Source organism: Pongo pygmaeus, chromosome 10 (assembly GCF_028885625.2).
Source record: "Pongo pygmaeus isolate AG05252 chromosome 10, NHGRI_mPonPyg2-v2.0_pri, whole genome shotgun sequence".
In the NCBI taxonomy this organism is placed as follows: Eukaryota; Metazoa; Chordata; class Mammalia; order Primates; family Hominidae; genus Pongo; species Pongo pygmaeus.
In genome coordinates, this window is record NC_072383.2 from 99805714 (window position 1) to 99829570 (window position 23857).

General features: G+C 38.2%; 1 protein-coding gene across 2 annotated transcripts in view; it reads left to right on the top strand.

The window, feature by feature from the left end:
* UTP20 (UTP20 small subunit processome component) overlaps window positions 1-23857 on the top strand; it is a 107478-nt gene that overhangs the window by 29966 nt on the left and 53655 nt on the right. For both annotated transcript variants that reach the window (XM_054442984.2, XM_063646624.1), the window contains 8 exons: window positions 1354-1433; window positions 1667-1907; window positions 7038-7223; window positions 9109-9199; window positions 10420-10505; window positions 11069-11194; window positions 17006-17172; window positions 19162-19370. In XM_054442984.2, the coding sequence (XP_054298959.1) occupies window positions 1354-1433; window positions 1667-1907; window positions 7038-7223; window positions 9109-9199; window positions 10420-10505; window positions 11069-11194; window positions 17006-17172; window positions 19162-19370 (1186 nt within the window). The remainder of the gene's footprint in view (window positions 1-1353; window positions 1434-1666; window positions 1908-7037; window positions 7224-9108; window positions 9200-10419; window positions 10506-11068; window positions 11195-17005; window positions 17173-19161; window positions 19371-23857) is intronic.

Genomic DNA, 23857 nt, shown 5'->3' on the forward strand with positions numbered 1-23857 from the left:
GCAGGCAGATCACCTGAGGTCGGGAGTTCGAGACCAGCCTGACCAACATGGAGAAACCCCGTTTCTACTAAAAATACAAAATTAGCCAGGCATGGTGGCACATGCCTGTAATGCTAGCAACTCGGGAGGCTGAGGCAGGAGAATCACTTGAACCCAGGAGGTGGAGGTTGTGGTGAGCCGAGATTGCACTATTGCACTCCAGCCTGGGCAACAAGAGTGAAACTCTGTCTCCCAGAAAAAACAAAAACAAAAACAAAAAACATGTTATGGCTCGTGTAGAAATCTGTCTTCAGACATTTGTCTTCAGATAATACACACTCAGTTTTTTATCAGATTGGAAATATGTCATGTGAGGCCTTTCAAAACCCCAACGATTAGTTATTAGTTCTTATTTGACAGAATAAGAGAGTTAACATTTATAGACAGATCCCTTTACAATTTGAAACTAATTTGTCTACCTTTACTACCCTTGTCTACCTTTTACTACAATTTGTCTACCTTTTACTACCTTTCAAAGCCATCAAAACCAGTGTGCCAAAAGCAAGATTCTCCCAACATCAGCTTCATTATTTTGTTTATTACACTTTCAGAAGAGAGAATTTGACATACGTGTTACCAGTGGCACACTATCAACAGTGTTGGTTCTTTAATTACTGAATGCCGTGAGGCATTCTCCCTAGTGGCCGGGCTGTCTTCCTGTTGGGTACCTCTTTCAGTTTGGAAGGATAGAAACAACAACATACCTGTTGGTTTGTTTTCTGAGTAGAGTCAGTTCCCAACATATATAATACATGTCATGTGTAAAGTTTATGCATATTCTTAGAAAATTAGTGACAGAATATTTGAGAGTATTGTTGCTAGGATATCAAACTACATAAGCACTTTATGTGATCCATCTAATGTCTCCTTTTAAGTTCTGAAAAGTGTGTTTCATGTAGTTAGTGAATGTTTGTCTTTGTGTTAATAAGTATATTTAAATTTGGTGGAGGGAAACTCATTATTTTTAAGTTAGTTTTGAACAAACTGACTTTTCTCTCCAGAGGGCCCCTTCTTCTCTTAATGGATCTTGTTCATGCCCCAGTTTCATTAGTGTGCCTTTAAAAATGATTTTCTCTTAAGGAACTACTTATATTTTAAAAAATACTCTTTAGTGCTTTATGACTATAAAAATAATTTGTGCTGAGTGCAGGCATTTTGAAAAATACAGAAAAGTGCAAAAGGTGTTTACGACCCCACATTGAGGGATAACCTAATTAACATTTTAGTTATATCCTTTCACTTTTTATTTTTCTATGAGCAATCTTAAAATGACCATACCACACTTTTTATTTTGTGATTTTTTTTTTTCCTTAGTTCTCATGCACACGAAATGGAAAATAAGCAATTTTGGAAAGTCTACTATGAGCATCTAGAAAAAGCAGCTACGCATGCTGGTATGTAAAGGGGTTGTGAGGAGGCTGCGAAGAAAAGTGGTTGTTTAACTGTTTTGTTTTTACTGCTTAATTACAAAATTGGAAAACAGAGATGAAACATATATTATCTTGATAACTTTTGGGAGTGACATTGTTTCCTTACATTATAGAGAAAGAAATGCCCTCTCTTGAGAAAACACTTAAGATAAATGTTGATATTTGTCTGGTGGTTATGACAACTTTCTTTCTTGCAGAGAAGGAACTACAGAATGATATGACAGATGAGAAGTCCATTGGAGATGAAAGTTGGGAGCAGACCCAGGAAGGAGATGTTGGAGCTCTTTATCATGAGCAGTTAGCATTGAAAACTGATTGTCGGGAAAGACTTGACCACACCAACTTCAGATTCCTGCTCTGGAGAGCTCTGACCAAATTCCCAGAAAGAGTAGAGCCACGGTCCAGGGAGCTTTCCCCGCTTTTCTTGAGATTTATCAAGTAAGTTTCCTCTTCTAAGAATATGTCCCTGGTGGGGCATGAAGAAGAGAACGTGAGAAGTATTAACCTCCCAAAGTGGCTGAGTTCTTTGTTTTGTTTTTTGTTTTTTGTCTTTTTTCTTTCTGCTTCCAATCATCCATTAGGCTGAGGTGGTTTTTTTTTTTTTTTTTTTTTTTTTTTTGAGACAGAGTTTTCTCTTGTTGCCCAGGGGTGCAGTGGCCCGATCTCGGCTCACTGCAACCTTCGCCTCCCAGATTCAAGTGATTCTCCTACCTCAGTCTCCCAGAGTAGCTGGGCACAGGCATGCACCATCACGCCTGGCTAATTTTGTATTTTTAGTAAAGACGGGATTTCTCCATGTTGGTCAGGCTGGTCTTGAACTCCTGACCTCAGGTGATCCACCCACCTCGGCTTCCCAAAATGCTGGGATTATAGGCGTGAGCCACCACGCCCAGCCTAGGCTGAGTTCTTTATACATCTGTCACGTTTTCAAATCATTGGCACAGCTACAAAGCACTGGCTCTGTCAGATAACAACTAAACTAGTTGAGTTCACCATTTGATTTTGATCTAAATCAAAATTTAACCAGCACACCAGTGGTATTAATAAAAAATTCCGGGTTACAGTATAAGAAGGGCCACACTGAGTTTGATTCATGTAGAAAGGCCTTATTATTTCTTGCCCTGTTATTCATTATTTTATTGCCTGCCTGGGGCTTAAAGGTATTTTCCAGTGACCCAACGCCAACACTGCTTGGGGCCTCTTGATGTTTCTGCCTATGATGCTGAGGAATAACAAGAGTTTTCTGGAGCATTGTTTTGTTTTAACTGGATATGCTGTGTGAGAGTCTGATTGTATTAAAACTAAAGATGAGGGGTGTGGTGTGCAGAACATTACTAAGTAATACATAAAAAGCATGTTTTCCTATAGTAGTTTCCTGGGAAAATGCTGTAGGGTTAGCTCAAGCAGGCCATAAACCACAACATGCCTGGCTTATTCAAAGAACAGCAAGATCTGAGTGCTTCTAGCAGAATGATCCAGGGAGGACATGGTTGGAGATGAGGGCAGAAAGTCAGCAGGAGATGAAAGTGTGTAGGCCTTTAAGTGATAGGAAGGACTTTGGCTCTTACTTTCGGTGAAATGAGAAGCCATTTGGAGGTTTAAGCAGAAGGCTGACCTGACCTAAGTTTTCTTAAGGATTTTTGTGGCTGCTGTGTTGAGAATAGACTGTAGAATGACATTGGTGAGAGTAGAGAGACCAGTCATGAGGAGATTGCAAGTCCAGGCAAGAAGTGATGGCGACTTAACCAAAGTTATAGCAGTGAAGATGGGTATTTTTTGAATGATTTCAATTAGATAAGATACATTTATGAAAGGTTGCAACTGGATCAGCCTGTGAGATTTGCCAGCAGATCAGATGTGGGGTGGGTGTGTGTGGTGGGGAGTGGGACAGGAAGGAGGGAGGGAAGGAATGGGGGAGGGACAGAATCAAGGATGTTCCCTAAGGCTTTGGCCTGAGCAACTAGAAGAAAGTTCTCATTTACTGAGATAGGAGGAATGCAGGAGTTGTAGGTTTATGGTGGAGAATTAAAAGTTCATTTGTAGATGTTTTAAGTTTAGGACACTGAATAAATAACCAAGTAGAGTTGTCATGTAGAGAGGCATTTAATTTAGAAGTTCAAAGCTCAAGGGAAAGGTTTGATCTGGAGGTAACAAATTGGAAATTATCAATATATGGATGGTATTTTAAATGATCAGATAGGGAATAAAGTCATCTAGAGTGTGACTGTAGAGAGAAAAGACTTTCAGGGACTGATACCAATATTTAGAAGTTGGGAGATAAGGAACCAGAAAAGGAAGCCAGGAAAGAGTGACAGAAGAAGAAAGACCACTTGGTATCCTGGAAACCAAGTGAAGAGACTAAAGGCAGCAGTAATCAGTTGACTCAGATGTGTCTGAAAAGTCAATCAGGTGAGGAATAAAGTGACCACTGGCTTTGGAGTGACCTTAGTCAGAGTGACCCACATGAAGGTGACCTTAACGAGTTGTTTTGATTAATCTGATAGGGATGACAGCCTAATTAAAATAAGCTTGGCTGGGCGTGATGGCTCATGCCTGTAATCCCAGCACTTTGGGAGGCCGAGGCGGGTGGATCATGAGGTCAGGAGATCGAGACCATCCTGGCTAACACAGTGAAACCCCGTCTCTACTAAAACCACAAAAAATTAGCTGGGTGTGGTGGTAGGCACCTGTAGTCCCAGCTACTCGGGAGGCTGAGGCGGGAGAATGGTGTGAACCCGGGAGGTGGAGGTTGCAGTGAGCTGAAATTGTGTCACTGCACTCAGCCTGGGCGACAGAGCGAAACTCTGTCTCAAAAAAAAAAATAAATAAAAATAAAATAAATAAATAAAAGCTCAAGAAAGTGGAAAAGAAAAATGAAAACAGCAAGTTTGGACAGTTTTTGTAGTAAAAAAGAAACAGACATAGGGATGTAGGTGGAGGGAAATGCGGGGGCAGAGAGGGAGCTGTTGTTGTTGGGGTTAAGACTTAACAGTGTTGGCTGGGCACGGTGACTCACACCTGTAATCCCAGCACTTTGAGAGGCCTAGGTGGGCAGATCACATGAGGTCAGGAGTTCGAGACCAGCCTGGTGAAATCCCGTCTCTACTAAAAATACAAACATTAGCTGGGCATGGTGGTGCATACCAGTAAGTCCCAGCTACTCGGGAGGCTGAGGCAGGAGAATCACTTGAACCCAGAGGCAGAGGTTGCAGTGAGCCGAGATCATGCCATGGCACTCCACCCTGGGCAACAGAGACAGAACGAGACTTTGTCTCTGCTCCCAAAAAAAGACTTAACAGTGTGTATGTATGTGATACCAGTGCAAATGATCCAGACGGGAGGGGAAAATTGGTAATGCAAGAAAGGATAAAATGGCTAGAACTGACCAGGCATGGTGGCTCACGCCTGTAATCCCAGCACTTTGGGAGGCTGAGGCGGGCAGATCACGAGATCAGAAGTTCAAGACCAGCCTGGCCAACATGGTGAAACCCCGTCTCTACCAAAAATACAAAAATTAGCCGGGCCTGGTGGCGTGCCCCTGTAGTCCCAGCTACTTGGGAGGCTGAGGCAGAAGAATCGCTTGAACCCGGGAGGCAGAGGTTGCAGTGAGCTGAGATTGTGCCACTGCACTCCAGCCTGGGTGACAGAGCAAGATTCCGTTTAAAAAAAAAAAAAAAAAAAAAAAGGCTAGAACCATGTCTTCAAATAGGTAAGAGGAGATGGATACAGTACATAAATTCAAAGGTTTGCATGGATAATTCATTCTGGCAAGGCACAAGCAAAGATGCAGCAGATCAGTAGATATAGTGGCAGAAGAGCAATGATTTTCTTTTTCAAATAACTCTTTGGGCATAAATTTATAGAATAAGAATGATGTTTAGCTTTTTTTGCTTTGTTTTGAGGGTTATATAAAATAACGTTTATCATTTTTTTGAATTGTGAGGGCTGTACATATGCCAGCCGGCATTTGTGGTGTTAGTAGCATATAAACTTCATACCATGTTAATTTTCCAAGTTTTTCCCTAAAGAATTAGTTTACCCCATAGCTTAAGGATAAGATCTTACTCTAACAGTACAGGATGCTGTGGGGTAGAGGTAGAAACAGGAGCTTGTAACAGGGAATGGGTCTCTGAGTTTAGAAAGATTTAGGGACTAAAGATACACAATTCTAAGAAATGTTTAAATTAATACTGGTTGGCATGGATTACCTATAAATAATACATTTATAGATGATCCGAACTAATGGAAAACCCAAATGTCACCTTTAATTCTGACTTTGAAGTATATTATAGGCTTTTTATTTTTTGGCTAGCAATTTATATTTCTAAATATGTTTCAATTAATTTGGTATTAGAACTAATTTGTGAATCCCTTGTAAACATTCTCTGAGACGAACCAAACCAGGAACAAGAACGAATGACTAACAATGGCAACAGCATCCCAGTAAAAGGTGACATTTAATGAGTACTTACTGTGTGCTGGACACTCTTATAGATGCTTTGTGTGAATTGTTTTATTTAATAGATGAATGAGTGAACATGCTGTTCACGGAAATAAAGGTTACAGTATGTAATATGTGGTTAATTGAACGTTGCAAGTATAATAGGTATGTTATTAAGTGGATGATGGTGCAGTTTGTAACTTACAGAAACTTTACTTGTTTCATTCATCCATTTTTGGATTTATTAAGTGCTAGATTCTGCTAGATGAAAATACCAAGTACCATAGTGTCCCAGCCCTCAGATTGTAGTTTAGTGTTATTGATCTGGAGGTTAACTTGGGCTAAGCTGGAGTTTCTTTTAGGAGGGTTGGTAGGGTGCTATCCTCAAACATGTTATTTTATAATTATTTGGATGAGTGAATGAAAGTGACATAAACTAATGCATTAAATGACAGACTTCAAGATAATATTCATTAATTGCAACATTGGACTAAAAATAAAGGATGAAATAAAAACGAAGTGAATACTGTATTAAGCTTAGCTGCACAAGCTTAGTTTAGAGGAAATAAAACATAAAGACTCACTGATTTTCATTACATGGACATTCAGTTTCAATCTTCGTCACGTTGTGGCTGCTCAAAAAAGTTCTGGAGATGGTAGTTCTATCTGTCTTATCAATCCATACCTGGAGGACTAAATTTTGTGGTGGTACTATGCTTTCAGGAGAACTTTGGCAAAGTAGAATGTATCTGATGGAAAGTGACCAGCACAGTCCTAATGCTATACTTTAATCATTTAATATCATCCATCCCTAACCCCTCATCCCCCAGTGGTGGTTCCAGAGATAGGAGGCTGATTTCCACTTAGTCCAAAACAGACATTTCAAATATTTTCAACAGTATAACAGTGGAATGGGCTATCTTCTACAGTTAGTGATTCGCTTGTCAAATAGCATACTAAAGAAGGACCAAATTAGAGTAATATTGTGGAAGCTTGACTAAGGTGCCACTGATATCTCTTCAGTGTGTGATTCTGTGAACTGTGGACATGTCTCATGAACAGAATCAGGACCTTTCAGATTGGTGTGCATTCTTCATCAGTCTCCTGTGACTTTCTTTCCACGGTAGCAATGAGTATTACCCGGCAGATCTGCAAGTTGCTCCAACCCAGGATCTGCAGAGAAAAAGCAAAGGGATGGTGGCAGAGGAAATTGAAGAGGAACCTGCTGCAGGAGATGATGAAGAGTTGGAGGAAGAGGCAGTGCCCCAAGATGAATCCTCACAGAAGAAAAAGACAAGAAGAGCCGCAGCAAAGTAAGTTCACCATTGCTGAAAGATCACAGATCCACAGTTCTAGGAGGAACAGGAAGAGGTCTCTTACGGCTTTATACAAAAGCAACTACTCAGATAATTATTTACGTAAGCGCTACATCTTCCTGGGACTTCCTTTAACAGCCTAAAACTGTCAGGCTTCCAAGTTTTTTGGTTGGTTACTTATTAGTTTTTTCTTGGTTAGCCACATAATGTTAGATTGGGGGACTTTTGAGAGTCATCTAATTGTAGCTCCTTTTTATAGATGAGAACTTTGGGACCTGGAGTGTTTGGATATTCTTTTGACCTTTGTCGTGCACTTTCCCAGCATGAGGGTATTGTGTTTGCGTGCTAGGGGAACACGTAATGGAACATCTTTTTTCTTAAAAATAAGCATGTTAGCACTTCTTTTTTTGCTTCCACCCACCCTCCCCACCATCCTGTTAGCACTTTTCTCTGCCTTTTAACTTGTCTTCTACTGGTTACTTTTTTCTCATGCTGATGTTGTACTCTCTTTCTTATTCTCTTAGTTGTTCATTTACCTAAATTGTTAGAAACCTAAAAGAAGAAGTGATCATGCTTTTAGAAGTTACTTCAGCTTACTTGACGATTGTCTGAATTGAGTGTCTCAGGTCCACTGGATTAGTGCAAATGTTATTTTAACACTTTAGATCTAAATCTGATATGCCCATTTGTTGCGTATTTCTCCTGAACCCTTTATTAGTTCATCCATTCAACAACTGTATTGAGTACCCTTTGCTAAGTGCTGGTGTGCAGAGATGAATTGTACAGAGCCACTGCAATGCAGGAGTCATAGTCAATCCTGCCTGGGTGAAATATTTTTATAGGAGAAATATTTTTAAAGAAGTTATTGGAGCACAGTAAGGAATTCCAGGCATGGTGGCTCACGCCTGTAATCCCAGCACTTTGGGAGGCCGAGGTGGGCGGATCACTTGAGGTTAGGAGTTTGAGACCAGCCTGGCCAACATGGTAAAACGCTGTCTCTACTGAAAATATAAAAATTAGCCAGGCATGGTGGTGCACGCCTGTAATCCCAGCTACTTGGGAGGCTGAGGCAGGAGAATCACTTGAACCCAGGAGGCAGAGGTTGCCGTGAGCCGAGGTTGTGCCACTGCACTCCAGCCTGGGCCGCAGATTGAGACTCCATCTTGAAAAAAAAAAAAAAAAAAAAAAAAGACCCAGGGAAGGCCCTCTGATGCTGAAAGATGAAAGTTTGCCAGACAGCTAGAACCACGAAAGTCTTGTCCACTAACAGAAATAGTGTATGAAGCCCAGGGGCAGGGAAGATTATGGCCAGCCTTCATGTCACTATACAATACTCTCCCCTTATCCATGGTTTCACCTCCCACAATTTCAGTTACCCATGGTCAACCACAGTCTGAAAATATTCAGATATATTTCTTCTTCCTTCTTGGTGAGCAACAGCCATTGGTTGCCTTAACGTGGACCTCTGTTGCCTGACGTCTATATTTACATTATGTGAAAGTGAAGGAGAATATATTCTACTGCTTTCCTGTCTGCCACATAGAACCTAGACAAGGAATAATTCCAAAAATCATCTGAGTTCAATTTTGGAATATTTTACTAGTTTGGTTACTTTCTAATTTTTGTTCAAGTTAAACCATTCTGAGCACACACTGAATGATTTTTTGGTGTGGAGAACCTGAATTTTAGGGACAGGCCTGCCCAAAATAGGGGATTTCTGGAGAATAATTTCCTAAATGTAAATAACTAAGTCTTGTTTATATAATAGTGAAACTATAGGCGGGGTTTTTGAAGTTCTAGTCAGAATAAAACTGTAGATGTCAGTTTAAGAAAATGATCTCAATTCTTTAATTCTGTAACACTCTGTTTTGTTTTTGTTTAGGCAATTAATTGCTCATTTGCAAGTTTTCTCTAAATTTTCAAATCCACGGGCCTTATATCTGGAATCCAGACTATATGAGTTATATCTTCAGGTCAGTAAAATAAGCTCTTGGCACTATAATTCTTTGTGAACTTTTCTCTGTCATTTTCTTTGTCAGAGTAGCTTAGATTTTCAATAATTGCTGAATAGGGCCCATGTCTACATTTTAAGTATTAAAGCCTTTTTTTTTTAAATTAATAGACATATTTTCTGTTATCTTGAGAAACAATTTTAGCACTAACTTAGCTGATTTTGAAGGCATTTTGGGTGACTAAACATTGATTGGCTGTGTTAACAGTGAGAATAGCAAAGCATGAATTATATCATGGAAATTAGCTTTTAGAAGGGAGTAGGGTTTATACAAAAAAACAAGTGACTACTTTTTCCTTCTAGTTTAGTCAGACTTCATAGAGGACTGGGATTTCAGGATCTATTGTAGTCCATTGCAGTCATAATTATGTGGCCCTGAATTTCAGAAAAGCTTGCAGAAAAGAATTAATGTCAGAAATGAAGTAAGCATTGGATGTCATTCTAAGCCATCTGGGGAAACAAAATTTTCATTTTTCATTTGGATGTTTTTCCTGGCATCTTACTGACTATCATTACCTTCATAGGATAAGAGATTTTCCTTAGTACATGACCAGCTTAGTTGGCTTAAGTCCAAATTCACATAGAGAATCGGCCTCACCAGGCCGGACACAGTAGCTCATGCCTGTAATCCCAGCACTTTGAGAGGCCAAGGCGGGCAGATCACCTGAGCTCAGGAGTTCAAGACCAGCCTGGGCAACATGGTGAAACTGCGTTTCTACCAAAAACAAAAAAAATTTAGCCAGGTGTGGTGGTGGGCGCCTGTGGTTCCAGCTTCTTGGGAGGCTGAGGCAGGAGAATCGTTTGAACCCAGGAGGCAGAGGTTGCAGTGAGTCGAGATCGCATCACTGCACTCCAGCCTGGGCAACAGAGCAAGACTCTGTTTGAAAAAAAAAAAAAGAGAAAGAGAGAGAGGATTGGCCTCACTCAAAAGCTGGTAGACCCCAGGGTATGACTGTGGGATGCAGGTGTCAGAGAGTTTTGTTTCCATTTTTCTTTGCACATATTCTGTTCATCTTTTTTTACTTCCAGGAAAATGTGAAGCTGTTGTTAGCAATCAGGTTTAGGTCTTGTGTAAAAATTTAGAATTTAGCAAATTTCATTTAGCAAATAACCACAAGTAAATTGCTATCCTATGGTATATGTATATATGACTTCATTAATTCTGTAAAATACTGTTCTTAGTTGTTGCTACACCAAGATCAAATGGTACAAAAAATAACCTTGGATTGCATAATGACATATAAACATCCTCATATCCTCCCTTACAGGTAAGTTACTTGAAGCTTAAAGAACTGTTATTTCTTTGGCTGATTTTTATATTTCTGCATAAGAGCCTCTTCTAGAATAATTTCTTAAAGGCCTAGAAAGTTTCCCTTTTTTCTGAGGTCATCATATTTCCAAGCAAGAAATGCAAACAAGTAGTATATTTGTTGGGTTGTTCTCCATAGATACTAAAATAGAGAATGTTAATTTTAAAAATGTGTTGTAAATATTATGTCATTTTCCTCTTCTTATTAATATAATGCCATAAAATCTTGGTGGTTACTTAGAGAATCCAAGTCACTCTAAGAACTGAAGAAAGCTTTTTGTATCATGCTTTTTTAAACAGCTGAGTTATGGACAGAATCTAATCTTTTCTAATTGTTACACCTTTTGAAATGTGAAAATCTGTCATTTTAGATTTTTTTGAGGATTTTCCTTTATGGATATCAACCATAATAGGTACTATATACCTTATTTTAGTTATTACTCTGTGTACATATTTCACTCTTTCATTATTCAAAAGCACTGTTGATCAAGTGGTGATTTGTGCTGTTCTCTGTTTTTAAAGGGAAAACTTACAAAGGTTGCTTGAAGACAGAAGCTTTAAGGAAGAGATAGTGCATTTTAGCATTTCAGAAGATAATGCTGTAGTGAAAACAGCCCACCGAGCAGATCTATTTCCTATTCTGATGAGGTATTTATGCTGTTTAAACACTGATTTTTAAAAAGTTAATAACAAACACAATTGTGAGTACAGTATTATGGTTCTTTCAACAATTGTAATAGAATATTTCATTTTCTATTTTCTTTTGATTGCATTTTCTTTGGAGATGGGGTCTTGCTCTGTCACCCAGGCTGGAGTGCAGTGGCATGATCACAGCTCACTGCAACCTCCGCCCTCCCAGGTTCAAGCTATTCTTGTGCCTCAGCCTCCTGAGTAGCTGGGAACACAAGCGTGCACTACCATGCCTGGCTAATTTTTGTATTTTTAGTAGAGAAAGAGTTTCACCATGTTGGCCAGGCTGGTCTTGAACTCCTGACCTCAGGCGATCCACCCGCCTCTGCCTCCCAAAGTGCTGGGATTACAGGTGTGAGCCACCACGCCTGGCCCCTAATATAAAGAAAGATCTTACCATAGTATTATTGTGATAATAATATAATTAAATTTAATATTTTCCTGAATTTTACTGTTGAGATACAGTAGAAATATTTCACTCTGTTGTCCAACTATCGTGTGATATTTAATGATGTTATTATTCCTTTAATTATAAATGGTAGAGCAAAAAGATGATCCATAAATAATACAAAGTTTATATATGCTGGGTATAAAGAAAAATGAAGCTCAAATCTTTCATCTCACCAGCTCTGGAATGATGAGAATTGGAAAGATCATGGGATTGGTATTTAACAGGTTTGCTTTTGGTCCAGCCCTTACTGTGTAGTTCTATCAGGTAAAGAAAGTCTTAGATCCACTGGACTTCTGTTTCCTTAATAGGAGCTGGTTCAGATATGCTCAGGGACTCTGCTAGCACTTATCTAATGGCTCTGCTTAGTTCCATTTGTAGCCAGCATTAAGATTCCATTTATAGCAAGCTTTAAGAACTTTAATAGACATAAAAATATTTGAGGGAATGAATGAGTAAATATACAAAATTACAGTTATTGGTGGATTACAGAAACAATAAAAATAGAAAGCGGTAATCATCTTATATCCAAACACTCAAAAATAACTACTATCAACTTTATAATCTCAAAAACAATAGTAAATAGGAAACATCTGCAATACTAGTATATTTTAAATTTCTAAGAGTAAAAAGCAGATGGTTGTATGAAGTCCAGAGTAGTTGAATACAACCTACCAAAAAACATCTAAATAATACACCCACACAAGTTTGTGAAAGAAAATTGAGATGATATTTTATAAAATGTTTTATAACCTTTTTTCACTTAATATTTTACAAGAATTTTCTTAGATCACGAAATGTTTCAAAACGTGATTCTTCATCATATAGACAAGCCATCATTTACTTGTGTTGAGCATTTTGCCTGTCTGTAGTTTTTGTTGTTGTTTATTTTGGCTTTTTTGCAAAATAGAAAATCTTACATTGAATACCTATAAATCTTATTCGACTGATGGATTAGAATAGATTCTTGATAGGAAAGTTGATGAAGATGTTAAAACTTTTTGGTGTATATTACCAAATTGTTGTTCAGAACTACTTCTTACCAACCATAAGTTTGAACCACTTTATATTCCTACCAGCAGTAGGATGCCTGTTTCACACCATTCCAACACTAGGGTGTTGTTTGTTGTTATTATTTTTTAATTGTTTTAATTCTTGCTAATTTGTTGGTGATAAATGATATCATGTTGTATGACTTCACATATTTTAGATTTACTAGTGAAGATGAATTGTTTTAAAAGATTATGGGTCATTTGTGTTTATTTTTTCATGAAATTTTTTTTAATGTCTGACAACTTGTATTTTCTAAAACCAGGTAAATAATATTCCCCTCTGCTTTCTTCTCATTCTGTTTGTTTTAATTTGATTATTTTATTCATCTGGAATTTATTTTGTTGTATGAAATGAAATAAGGATTAAACCTAATTTCTTTCCAAATAGTGTTGCCCAATTGTCGCAAGACCATTTAAAAAATCCAGACTTTCAGTTGGACGCCCCCTGGTGGCTTGCGTCTGTAATCCCAGCTCTTTGGGAGGCGGAGGTAGACGGATCCCGAGGTCAGGAGTTGGAGATCAGCCTGACCAACATGGTGAAACCCCATCTCTACTAAAAATACCAAAATAAGCTGGGTGTGGTGGCGCGTGCCTGTAATCCCAGCTACTTGGGAGGCTGAGGCAGGAGAATCACTTGAACTCGGGAGGCGGAGGTTGCAGTGAGCCAAGATCGCGCCACTGCACTCCAGCCTGGGTGACAGAGCGAGACTCTGTCTCAAAAAATAATAATAATAATAATAAATTAATAAATAAATAATAATTTTTTTTAAAAGTCCAAACTTTCTCTACTGATTTGAGAGCCACATTTATTTATTTATTTATTTATTTATTTCAGAGACGAGGTCTCTCTCTGTCACGCAGGCTGCAAGGCAGTGGTGCCAACACAGCTCACTGCAGCCTCGATCTCCTGGGCTCGAGCGATCCTCCCACCTCAGCTCCCCAAGTATCTGGGACTACAGGCACGTGCCACAACGCCCAGCTAATTTTTGTATTTTTTTGTAGAGATGGAGTTTCATCGTGTTGTCCTGGCTGGTCTGAAAACTCCTGAGCTCAGGCTGTCCACCCACCTTGGCTTCCCAAAGTGCTATGATTACACACATGAGCCACCACGTCCAGCCAGAGTGCCACTTTTAATATGCACTAAATATCCATGTATAATTGACTCTTCAGTTGGCTTTTGCTGGTTTTACATTAATCTGCCTTGTTCCAACTCTGCACTGGTTTGTTCATAATAATAATCATAAATCTCATTAGTCCTTTCTTTCCAAAATATTTTGGTTTGTTCTAGAATCTAGATGAACATTTACTTTGGTTTTCCCAAAGTAATTTCCCCTTTTGATTAGGGGAGAAGTTGTATCAGTATTTATATTCATTTATTCAAATCATTCCTTTTTTGTAGTCTTTCAATAAAGTGTTTTCATTTGATAACTACGTTTTGTTGTTGTAGAGGGAATTTTCCCTTTTATATTTTCTAGCTTATTTTTGCTACATAACTAATTATATATAAAAGCTATTGATTTTTGTGTTATTTAGCCATTCACATGACAAAACTTTTATTAGTTTTAGTAGTTTTCATTGGGTTTTCTTGTATTTTCTCTATCAAAAAAATCACAAATGTTAATAACAGTCACAGATTATGTTAGTCCCCTGTTTACAAACCTTTCGACATCTCATTTTACTCAGAATATAATAAAAAGTCCTTACTACTCCTTACAGGGCTTGATATGGTGGCTTCAAATGATATCTATAACCATATTTCTTCCTGTTTACCACCTCTCTCAGAATCCACTTTAAATTCTTTGCACTTGCTCATCCCCCTGCATGGAAGACATGCCAGCTGACACCTCATTCATTTGGTCTCATCTCAAATGTGTCATTATCAACGATGCCTTCTTCAAGTGGTTTGAGCCTCTGCTGCTGGCCAAAAGTTTTTTATACTACTACTACTAAGACATTATCTTTTTTCACTGTGTTGACATTTGTACTGACAAGGCAAAAACAATGGTGGGTAAAACTCCTAGTGCCTTAGCACATGAATCAAGACGGTGGCACCAAATTCTACTAGTCATTCTTCATTGCCACATACTTGGAGTTATTTAACAAACAAACACACTTGATGAATCTTGACCCTGAGTACATGTATGATAAAGTGGGAAGAATGCATAAAATACTTTTGCTGTGCATGGGCTGTCTCAATGAATGGCACTTGTGTGAGTATTTGATGTACAAGCTGAACTAGCTACTTTTCTTATTCGTAAGACGTATACGCTAGGATTCTTTTCACAGGCATTTTCTTGAACATGAACACAGTGAGCCTGCCACTTCAAGGAAAACAACTGTCAGCGTTTATTTCCAATAACTAAATTCTAGCATTCAAGTGGAAATTAGGCTTGGAGAAAACTTTTATCTGGTACTGTGAACCTGACATCTTCCCAATGCTTAAAGACTTTTCTGATGAGATGATTAGTGATATTAACAAATGTTAATAAAGAAATTTCTTTTTTTGGTTTGCAATGAAATGTGTCAACATTTGACATTTCTGCATAACTTAGTAAACCAATATTTTCCAAGTAACTGATGCATGTAATAGTATCATGTATGGGTAAAAGATTCATTCAAAGTGTAAGATAGATGGATTTTAGTGTAACAGAGTTCATCAAGTTTGTTGATGGGGTTTCAGATTCCACATGGCAGCTAATCTTTCAACTTGTTGAGCTTTGATGTAGTATCAAAATGGGATATCTACAATTATCTGAAAGTTTAAAAAATATTTCTCCCTTCTTCAACTACCTATCTGTGTATGAGGCTGGATTTTCTTCAACCCCAATATATTATAATAGATTGAATGCAGAAGCACATATGAGAATCCAGTTATCGTCTATTAAGTCCGACAAAGAATAAATAAAACAATGCCAGTAGTCTCACTAATTTGCAGGAGTTGGGGGGAGATTTGAAAAATATAATTATTTTTATTACAATGTTATTGATGTTAACATGTAATAAGTTTACTGTGAATGTTTTAAAATGAATTAAACCAATGTATATTTTTAATTCCTCAGTTTTAAATTCTAATACAATAACTATCAAATAGGTAAAATTTACATACACAAGGCTCTTTGGAGACCTTATTAATTTTTTATAGTGTAAAGAGATCCTAATATCAAAAAGTTTGAAAACTATTTTTGGATTTTGAATATTAAGTCAATAAGTTTTTTTATCATGTTAAGAAAGTAGCTTTTATTGTTCTTTGGAATTTTATCAGGAGTGGATGTTAAATATTATTAGAGTGCCTATTGGACATATATTAAAATGATTATATTAACTTTTACCAGGAACCATTAATCTGTATTAATCTAGTAGATTTTACTAATGACTCTTGCATTTTCTGGGGCAATCCTTATTTGGTTTTAGTGCAACACTGGATACTATAGTTACAAATGTTGTATTTTATGTTTGTAAGCAAGATTGGCATGTAGTTTTATTTTTGTTCATTAACCCTTCTCAATATCACAATTATGCCACATTAATAAATGAGAAAAGACTGTTTCCCTCTTTCTCTCTGCTATGAAACTTCATAGCATAGAAATTATTTTTTTCCTTGAAAGTTTAAAAAGCCCACCTGTAAACTGTATTAGCTTCATGTTTTCCAATAAGTATTGGTCTCTGTGGGTTTTCTTCTTAAGTTCCTTTTGTTTATTTATATTTATGTGTTTTTTCCTGAACATTAGCTTTTTCATTAAACTGTTTCCAGCTTCCTTATTTTACTTATAATTGTATTCTCTTACTTCCTTTTAATCTACGTATTCTCATTTTCATTTTTTCTTGATTAGACTTACCTTTGATTTGCCTATTTTTTCTCCCATAACAAACCACCTTCTGGCCTTTGTCCTTCCTACTTCCCTTAGCCTTGTTTTTTGTTTTGTTTTGTTTTGTTTTGTTTGAATTTTTGAATTTTTTAATAGAGACATGGTTTCACTAAGTTGCCCAGGCTCGCTTTAAACTCCTGAGCTCAAGTGATCCTCTGGCCTCAGCCCCTCAGCTGTCTGGGACTACAGGCACGTATCACTGCACCCAGCTCTCTTAGCCTTATTTTGTTGTTGACTTTTTTCATTGTCTGTGTTAAATATCTAATTTCTGTTTTCATGTTTCTGTGTTTTATAATATATCCATTTAAATCTATTGAGTTGCTCTTCTAGCCTTTTAGGTAAATAAAACAACTCGTATTTTAGAATTAATGTGCAAACAAATAATGTGCTTTTGCCTTTTCAGAATTTTGTATGGGCGAATGAAGAATAAGACTGGGAATAAAACTCAGGGGAAATCTGCTTCAGGCACCCGCATGGCCATTGTCCTGCGGTTCCTGGCCGGGACCCAACCTGAAGAGATCCAGATATTCTTAGACCTGCTGTTTGAACCGGTGAAGCATTTCAAGAATGGTAACTATCAGCTACCTCTCACTCTAATACCTGTTGTCTGCGGTGGACTTCTCACATCTCAGGCTACATTTCCCATTCTCCTGGGCGTCTTTCTAACAGGGTTGTTCCTCCCAACCTTGATGGCAATCTTTTTGCTGAAGTGCAGTTCAATTTAAACTTTGATTGAATTGCGTGAAACTGACTGTTGGCCCTGTGGATTATCGGCACTTTTGTGTTAGAGCCCCTGATGAGAAAATGTGTATTTTTATTGCATATGTAGGCCATTTGAAAAATGGTTAATACTTACCCATATAATACAAAGAATAGGTTTCTTCTAAGAAATTCAAAGCACATTGCAAATTAATCTTAATTGTTTGACATTTATTCATTCCCTGAGTCATTCATCTATTCAGTAATGATTTATTGAATACCTCCTTTGCCTTGGACACTCTGTTAAGTTAAAAATAGAAAAGTACAGTCTCTGCCCTCAACCTGATAGTTGAGATGAAATGGATGTAATCATGTATACGTTGAGCTAGAGTGCTCTGTGGTATGTTCTTTGGTATGCAGTGTCAGTAATTATTAATAACAGTAATGACTAACATGTATTGAGTGCTTACTTTATGCCAGATGTTATGACAGACCCATTTACTTATAACTCAGTTGATCCTTCAGACAACCAACCACATGAGCTGTCATTACTTGATTATCCCCGTTTTACAGATGAGGAAACTTAGGCTTAGAAAGGCATTTCACCCATCGTAACTCAGATGAAAAGTGGTAGAGTCGGGATTCAAACTCAGACCTTTCTGGTTATGAAAACTGTGTTCCAGTCCCCAAATTGCTTTGCTTGAGGCCAACATAGAGAATTATTTATAGGGTATTCTGTTGCATTTGTTTTTGTATTTTTTCTATGATAATAGGTCCAGCTGTTAACAGGTTTTTCATTCAGTATAGTATTGCCCTGTAAAGGAGGTTGGCTCTGATAAATGCCAAAAAAAGTTTCCGTTCAATGTATAACTCCCACTGTAGGAGGATAGGTATAGGTGATACTGTTATGGAAGGCCCGTTTGGGTGTATGAATCCATAAGCGCATGACCTCACATCAGATGGTTTGAAGTAAAGGTCAAGCAATAACAATTCATATCTTTTCAGTAAATTTTGAAATTAATATGGCAGCAGCTATTTATAAGGGACTCTGATTTTATTTATTAACTAGGATTTACAAGAGAAATAAAACTTGATTCTCAGCCTTCAAGGAACTTGTAATACAGAAAGGTATTTCTAGTGAAACTGCCAAACTCAGTAGAGCTGAGTGAAACGGAGAGTAAGAAAAGTATATAGAAAGTTACCAGATGGAGGGCCGGGCACGGTGGCTCAGGCCAGTAATATCAGCACTTTGGGAGGCTGAGGTAGGTGGATCACCTGAGGTCAGGATTCGAGACCAGCCAGGCCAACATGGTGAAACTCCATCTCCACTAAAAATACAAAAACCAGCCAGGTGTGGTGGCGGGCACCTGTAATCCCAGCTACTTGGGAGGCTGAGGCAGGAGAACCGCTTGGACCCAGGAGGCAGAGATTGCAGTAAGCCGAGATCGCACCACTGCACTCCAGCCTGGGTGACAGAGTGAAACTCCTTCTCAAAAAAAAAAAAATTACCAGATGGAATAAGAAACTATTCATAACTCAGGTTTTGAGGGATAGTGTAAAGAAATTGGATGAAAATTAGGCTTAGAGACTTAGTTCTGTTGCAGATTTCTTACCCTCTTATTCCTTAGTTTCTTCTTCTCTAAAATGGGGGTAGTTAAACCTGTCTTATGTAGGCTCATTGAATATTTGGTAAGAGTCAAAAGGAGATAATATATAAGAAAAGTGCATTGTCATCTATAAATTACCATGAGAGTAGAAAATACTGTATTATTAAGGGAAATGGAAATAAAACTACAATTATAAATAGTAACAAACTAATATGTTACCTTACATGACCTCTCGTCCCCTTTGTTTCACTAGGAGAGTGCCATTCTGCAGTCATTCAAGCAGTAGAAGACTTGGATTTGTCTAAAGTTCTTCCTTTAGGTCGTCAGCACGGTATCTTAAACAGCCTTGAGATAGTATTGAAAAACATTAGTCATCTGATCAGCCCATACTTGCCGAAGATTTTGCAGATACTGCTCTGTTTGATAGCAACTGTATCACACATCCTTGACCAACGAGAAAAGGTTAGAGATTCACTATAAATGCTTTCTTCTTGGGGTAATGGGTGTCTGTGTTGTCCTTGGGCATTGGGTTGGGCCTGATTTACTAACACTCTTCCAAGTTAAATCCTTATACAACCCTTTGAAAGTATCTTCTTAAAACAGTCTTCCACATAGTGAGACTCTTTGCTGTTATAAATATTTACTTATAACCAGAAAATGCAATTGTTTCAAGTGTATATTTTAAAAAGAGATGGATTAGTAGTGAGTGGGTTAGTTCTCTGTGTTTCTCAGGAATCCAAGTCAAGTGCTTGAACTGGTATTTCTTAGATTTTAATTCCAAGAGCCTAGAAGTATAAGGTATCTTCCAACTCTCATTTCTCCAGAATGGCTGGAGAATGAATAGACCATTGTTACCATCAGCTCCGTTATTTTGAAAGTTGCCTGGAAGTCTTTAAAAAGTAAATACTTACCTACAATAAGTGCAGTGTTTTGAATAAATATAAGTAGCAAGATGGGGCAAGACAAAGCAGCTGGCCAACTGCCAAAAGGTACTCAGGAAGTGTTTTCTAATTGTCTTCAAAACTATTTGTGTTGTGTTGAAATAGATCTGTGGACATGAGTGAACTCTTTAGAGTTTAGGGAAATAGTCCATAATGTCTTTTTTTTTTTTTTTTTTTGAGACGGAGTCTCGCTCTGTTGCCTAGGCTGGAGTGCAGTGGCGTGATCCTGGCTCACTGCAACCTCCGCCTCCCAGGTTCAAGCGATTCTCCTGCCTCAGCTTCCCGAGCAGTACTCAGCTGGGACTACAGGCGCCCACCGTCACGCCCAGCTCATTTTTGTATTTTTAGTAGAGACGGGGTTTCACCATGTTGGCCAGGCTGGTCTCAAACTCCTGATGTCAGGTGATCCACCTGCCTCAGCCTCCAAAAGTGCTGGGATTATAAGCACGAGTCACTGCACCCGGCCTCATAATATCTTAGGGACTGAAGGCTTCTGGGAGAAAATACAACTTGAAGTAGAGCTCCAGACTCAGATTTCTGCTGTTGACTCTCAGTTAATTCCAGATAGGCACAGTTTTAATTTGGCCAAAATTTATTTCATTTGATTTCTAGATATGTCCAGTGAACTGCCTGTCAAATATGATCATGATAAGTGAAAACTGACTGCCAAAATTTTAGGCTGCTGGTTTGGGCTATGCATGGATGTGAATCTGTTTTAGTAATGAAATTATATTCTTTGATAGCCAAGATGCAGAGATTTAGAACACTTCTTCCATTTTGGTAGGCACCATTTTGTTTTTCTTATTCTTTCATTCATTTCTTCAATAAATATTAATTGAGCCTCTACTATGTGTCAGGCACTGTACTAAGCACTGGGAATAGTCAACAAAGCACACAGACATTTATGTTCATTTATTTGTTCATTAAGTACTTATTGAGCACCTACTGTGTGCCAGACATTGTTCCAGGTAGGGAGTGAGACATGTGAGGACTCAGTATATGGGGAGAAAAAGAATAAATAAATAAATACACACATAATTAAAATAATGTCAGAGAGAAGTATATTCTGAGAGGAAAATAAAATGAGGAGAACCTTCTGCAGGTCCCTGAGGCTCATTCTCTCTGTAGCTCTCTCCTGTCCAGTACTCCGCCCTGTGAGTTCTAGCTGCCTTTGCCTCCTCAAGTTGCCCAGCTCTGTCTCTTTATCTCAGGGTCACTGGACTCTGCCTGGGCTCTTCCTCCCTGCACTGAGGCCTGAAAACTGTCCAGGCAGTAAGCTAGGGAAATCACAGGGCTCATTTCCATTGCTTTCTGCCTCTCAGGGATCACTGTTCTCTGCTGCCTGATGTCCAATGTCTGAAAATTATTGTTTATATATTTCGTTCACTTCCTTAGTTGCTTAAGAGAGGAAGGTAAATCCAGTCCCTTTTACTCCATCAAGGTTGGAAGTGCAAAACCACTATAAAGGAGCAGGCAAAACAGTTCTCAGACTAACACAGGACTGGAAATAGCCTACATCCCCAACAGCCACAGTAGAAATCCCATAATACACAATGTGCCAGGGGAGAGTCTTTGGAAGATGTTGCCTCTGTCATGGATCCAAATTAGCACTAGAATAGAGGCTGCTATGGGCTCATTTTAAAAGGTCAAACGTTTTTCAAGTTTGATCCCAGAGCAAAGCCCAAAATTTTAAATGATTTAAGTGAAAATAAATTTCACAATATCTGACATGCAGTCAAACATTACTAGGCATACAAAGAAGGAGGAAAATTTTACCCATAATGAGGAGAAAGGGCAATCAATAGAAGCAGATCCAGAAATGACACAGATAATAGAATTAGACAAGGAAGCTGATGCCACCACTTTGGGAGGCCAAGGTGGGAGGATCACTGGAGGCCAGGAGTTTGAGACCAGCCTGGACAACATAGCAAGACCCCATTTTTGCAAAAAAGTAAAAAATTAGCCAGATGCGATAGCACACACCTGTACTCAGAAGGCTAAACTGAGAGGATCACTTGATCCCAGGAGACTGAGGCTGTAGTAGGCCAAGATCACACCACTGCATTCCAGCATGGGCAACAGAGTGAGACTCTGCCTCTTCAAAAAAAAAAAAAAAGAAAAAAAAGGGACATTAAAATAGCTATTATAAAAACACTCCATATATTAGAGAAAGTAGAAGAAATCATGAGCATGTTAAGGAGAGACATGGAAGATGTGCAAAATTTAATGTAAGACGAGGAAATATAATAGAAAGTGATCAGTGTTGGGGTGGATAGGTGCTGCATTTACTAGGATGGTGAGGGTCCTCTATAAAAAGGTGATCTTTGAGCTTACACCTCACCATGAGAAGAACATTTCAGGCAAAGAAAATGACTAGTGCAAAATCCCTGGTTGGGAATGGTCTTGACATATTGTAAGAATAGACGAGGCTGTGGTGGCTAGAGCACCAGGAGCAGGAAGAGTCATGTAAGGTGAGGATGAAGAGGTAGGTCGTAGGGGCTCTGTAGGACCTTGTGGGCTATGACGAGGGGGTGAATTTACTTCTAAGGATAATGGAAACTGCTGAGAGGCTCGAAGCAGGTGAGTGATAAGGACTGTGAGTGTTTTTAAAAATATTGCTTTGGTTGCTTTGTGGAAAAGGGACTATAGGAGGCCAAGAATGGAAGCAGAAAAGAGGTCTTAGAAAGTTCTTTCTCTGTTATATGAGAGCGTAATAAGGGCCACGGGAAGAATCAGGTGAGAACCTGTTTATGCCTTGTAGCAAGTGATAGTGACTTTATCTGTATATGAATATATTAAATTGTGAAAGGTTTGCCTGTGTAGTGCCTTCACATTTTTGGTTAACTTAGGAGTTACTTAGTAATGCAGCCTCACTCCCAAGTCAATAATCAGTAACTCAAAGGATCATTTATGCAATTTCACAGTTCATTAGTTAATGAGATTTTAAGCTTGTTGACAGATAGGAGCTTTCTTATATTTTCCTTTGAAATTCTTGGACCCATCCAAGGAATTCCTTAAAGTGAATTATTGCACAGTAGTTTTGCTTAAGTGAGTTAAAGTTCTACATTTATGTGCTTGAGCTCAGTTATATATTTACTTTTTTGTGTCTTTCCTTCAGGGCATTGATCAGCATTGAAAGATACTTGAAAATTGTTGGTTTTGGGGTTTTTTTTGTACATTTAGCAACAGTGTAACTTGTAAACATACACAAACTCAATCATATTGACTGTTCCTCTAGGAATTAAAGTCTATGATTGCTCATTTTCAGGATTTTTCTCTAGTTTATTCACCAATTATTGAGTAAATTGGGCAGCTGGCACTTTAGTTACAGAAATGAATAGAACATGCAGATTGTACCCAATGGGAAGGGTGGTTGGTGGGAATGGGAGACGGGTGGGGAGTGTCTATTTGATTTCATGTTTGTAGTTGTGAGCTTCATATTTGCTCCAGATACCATGGTTTTTCAAATATCAGGGATAATTTTTATCTTTCACTAAACTTGATGCAGCTGATGAAAATATTGCTAGTAGAACTGAAGCAGAGCAGAATGACTTGTAACTACATCACCTTGTGCTTGCTTACCTGTCATTTCCTTTGTAACTTGTGTAAGATAATAAGCTAAAAGTAGACCATATGTGAGATACTGTGATTCCAGGCTTGCTCAGCAAACTAATGACATCCTTGTTCATATTTACTTGAATTTAAAATGTGCTATATCAGATTCAAATACCTCTGTCAGATTATCAGATTTTCATGATAAGTAATTTTCCTATTTTTCTTCATGTTATCTTGGCCGTAAGACTTGATATTCACTATATGAGAGCATTTGCTTTGTCTTTATAAATTGTAAGGTGGCTTTTAGGTTTTCATGTAGGTAATTAAGGTGATATATAAAAATAAATTATCACTTGTATGTCTAGAGCCCACAGTTTACTAATCAAGTGGGAAAACAATTAGGGGTTGAATCTTCTCCCATTTCTTTTGTTTTTTTTTTTAACATTCTGTGCT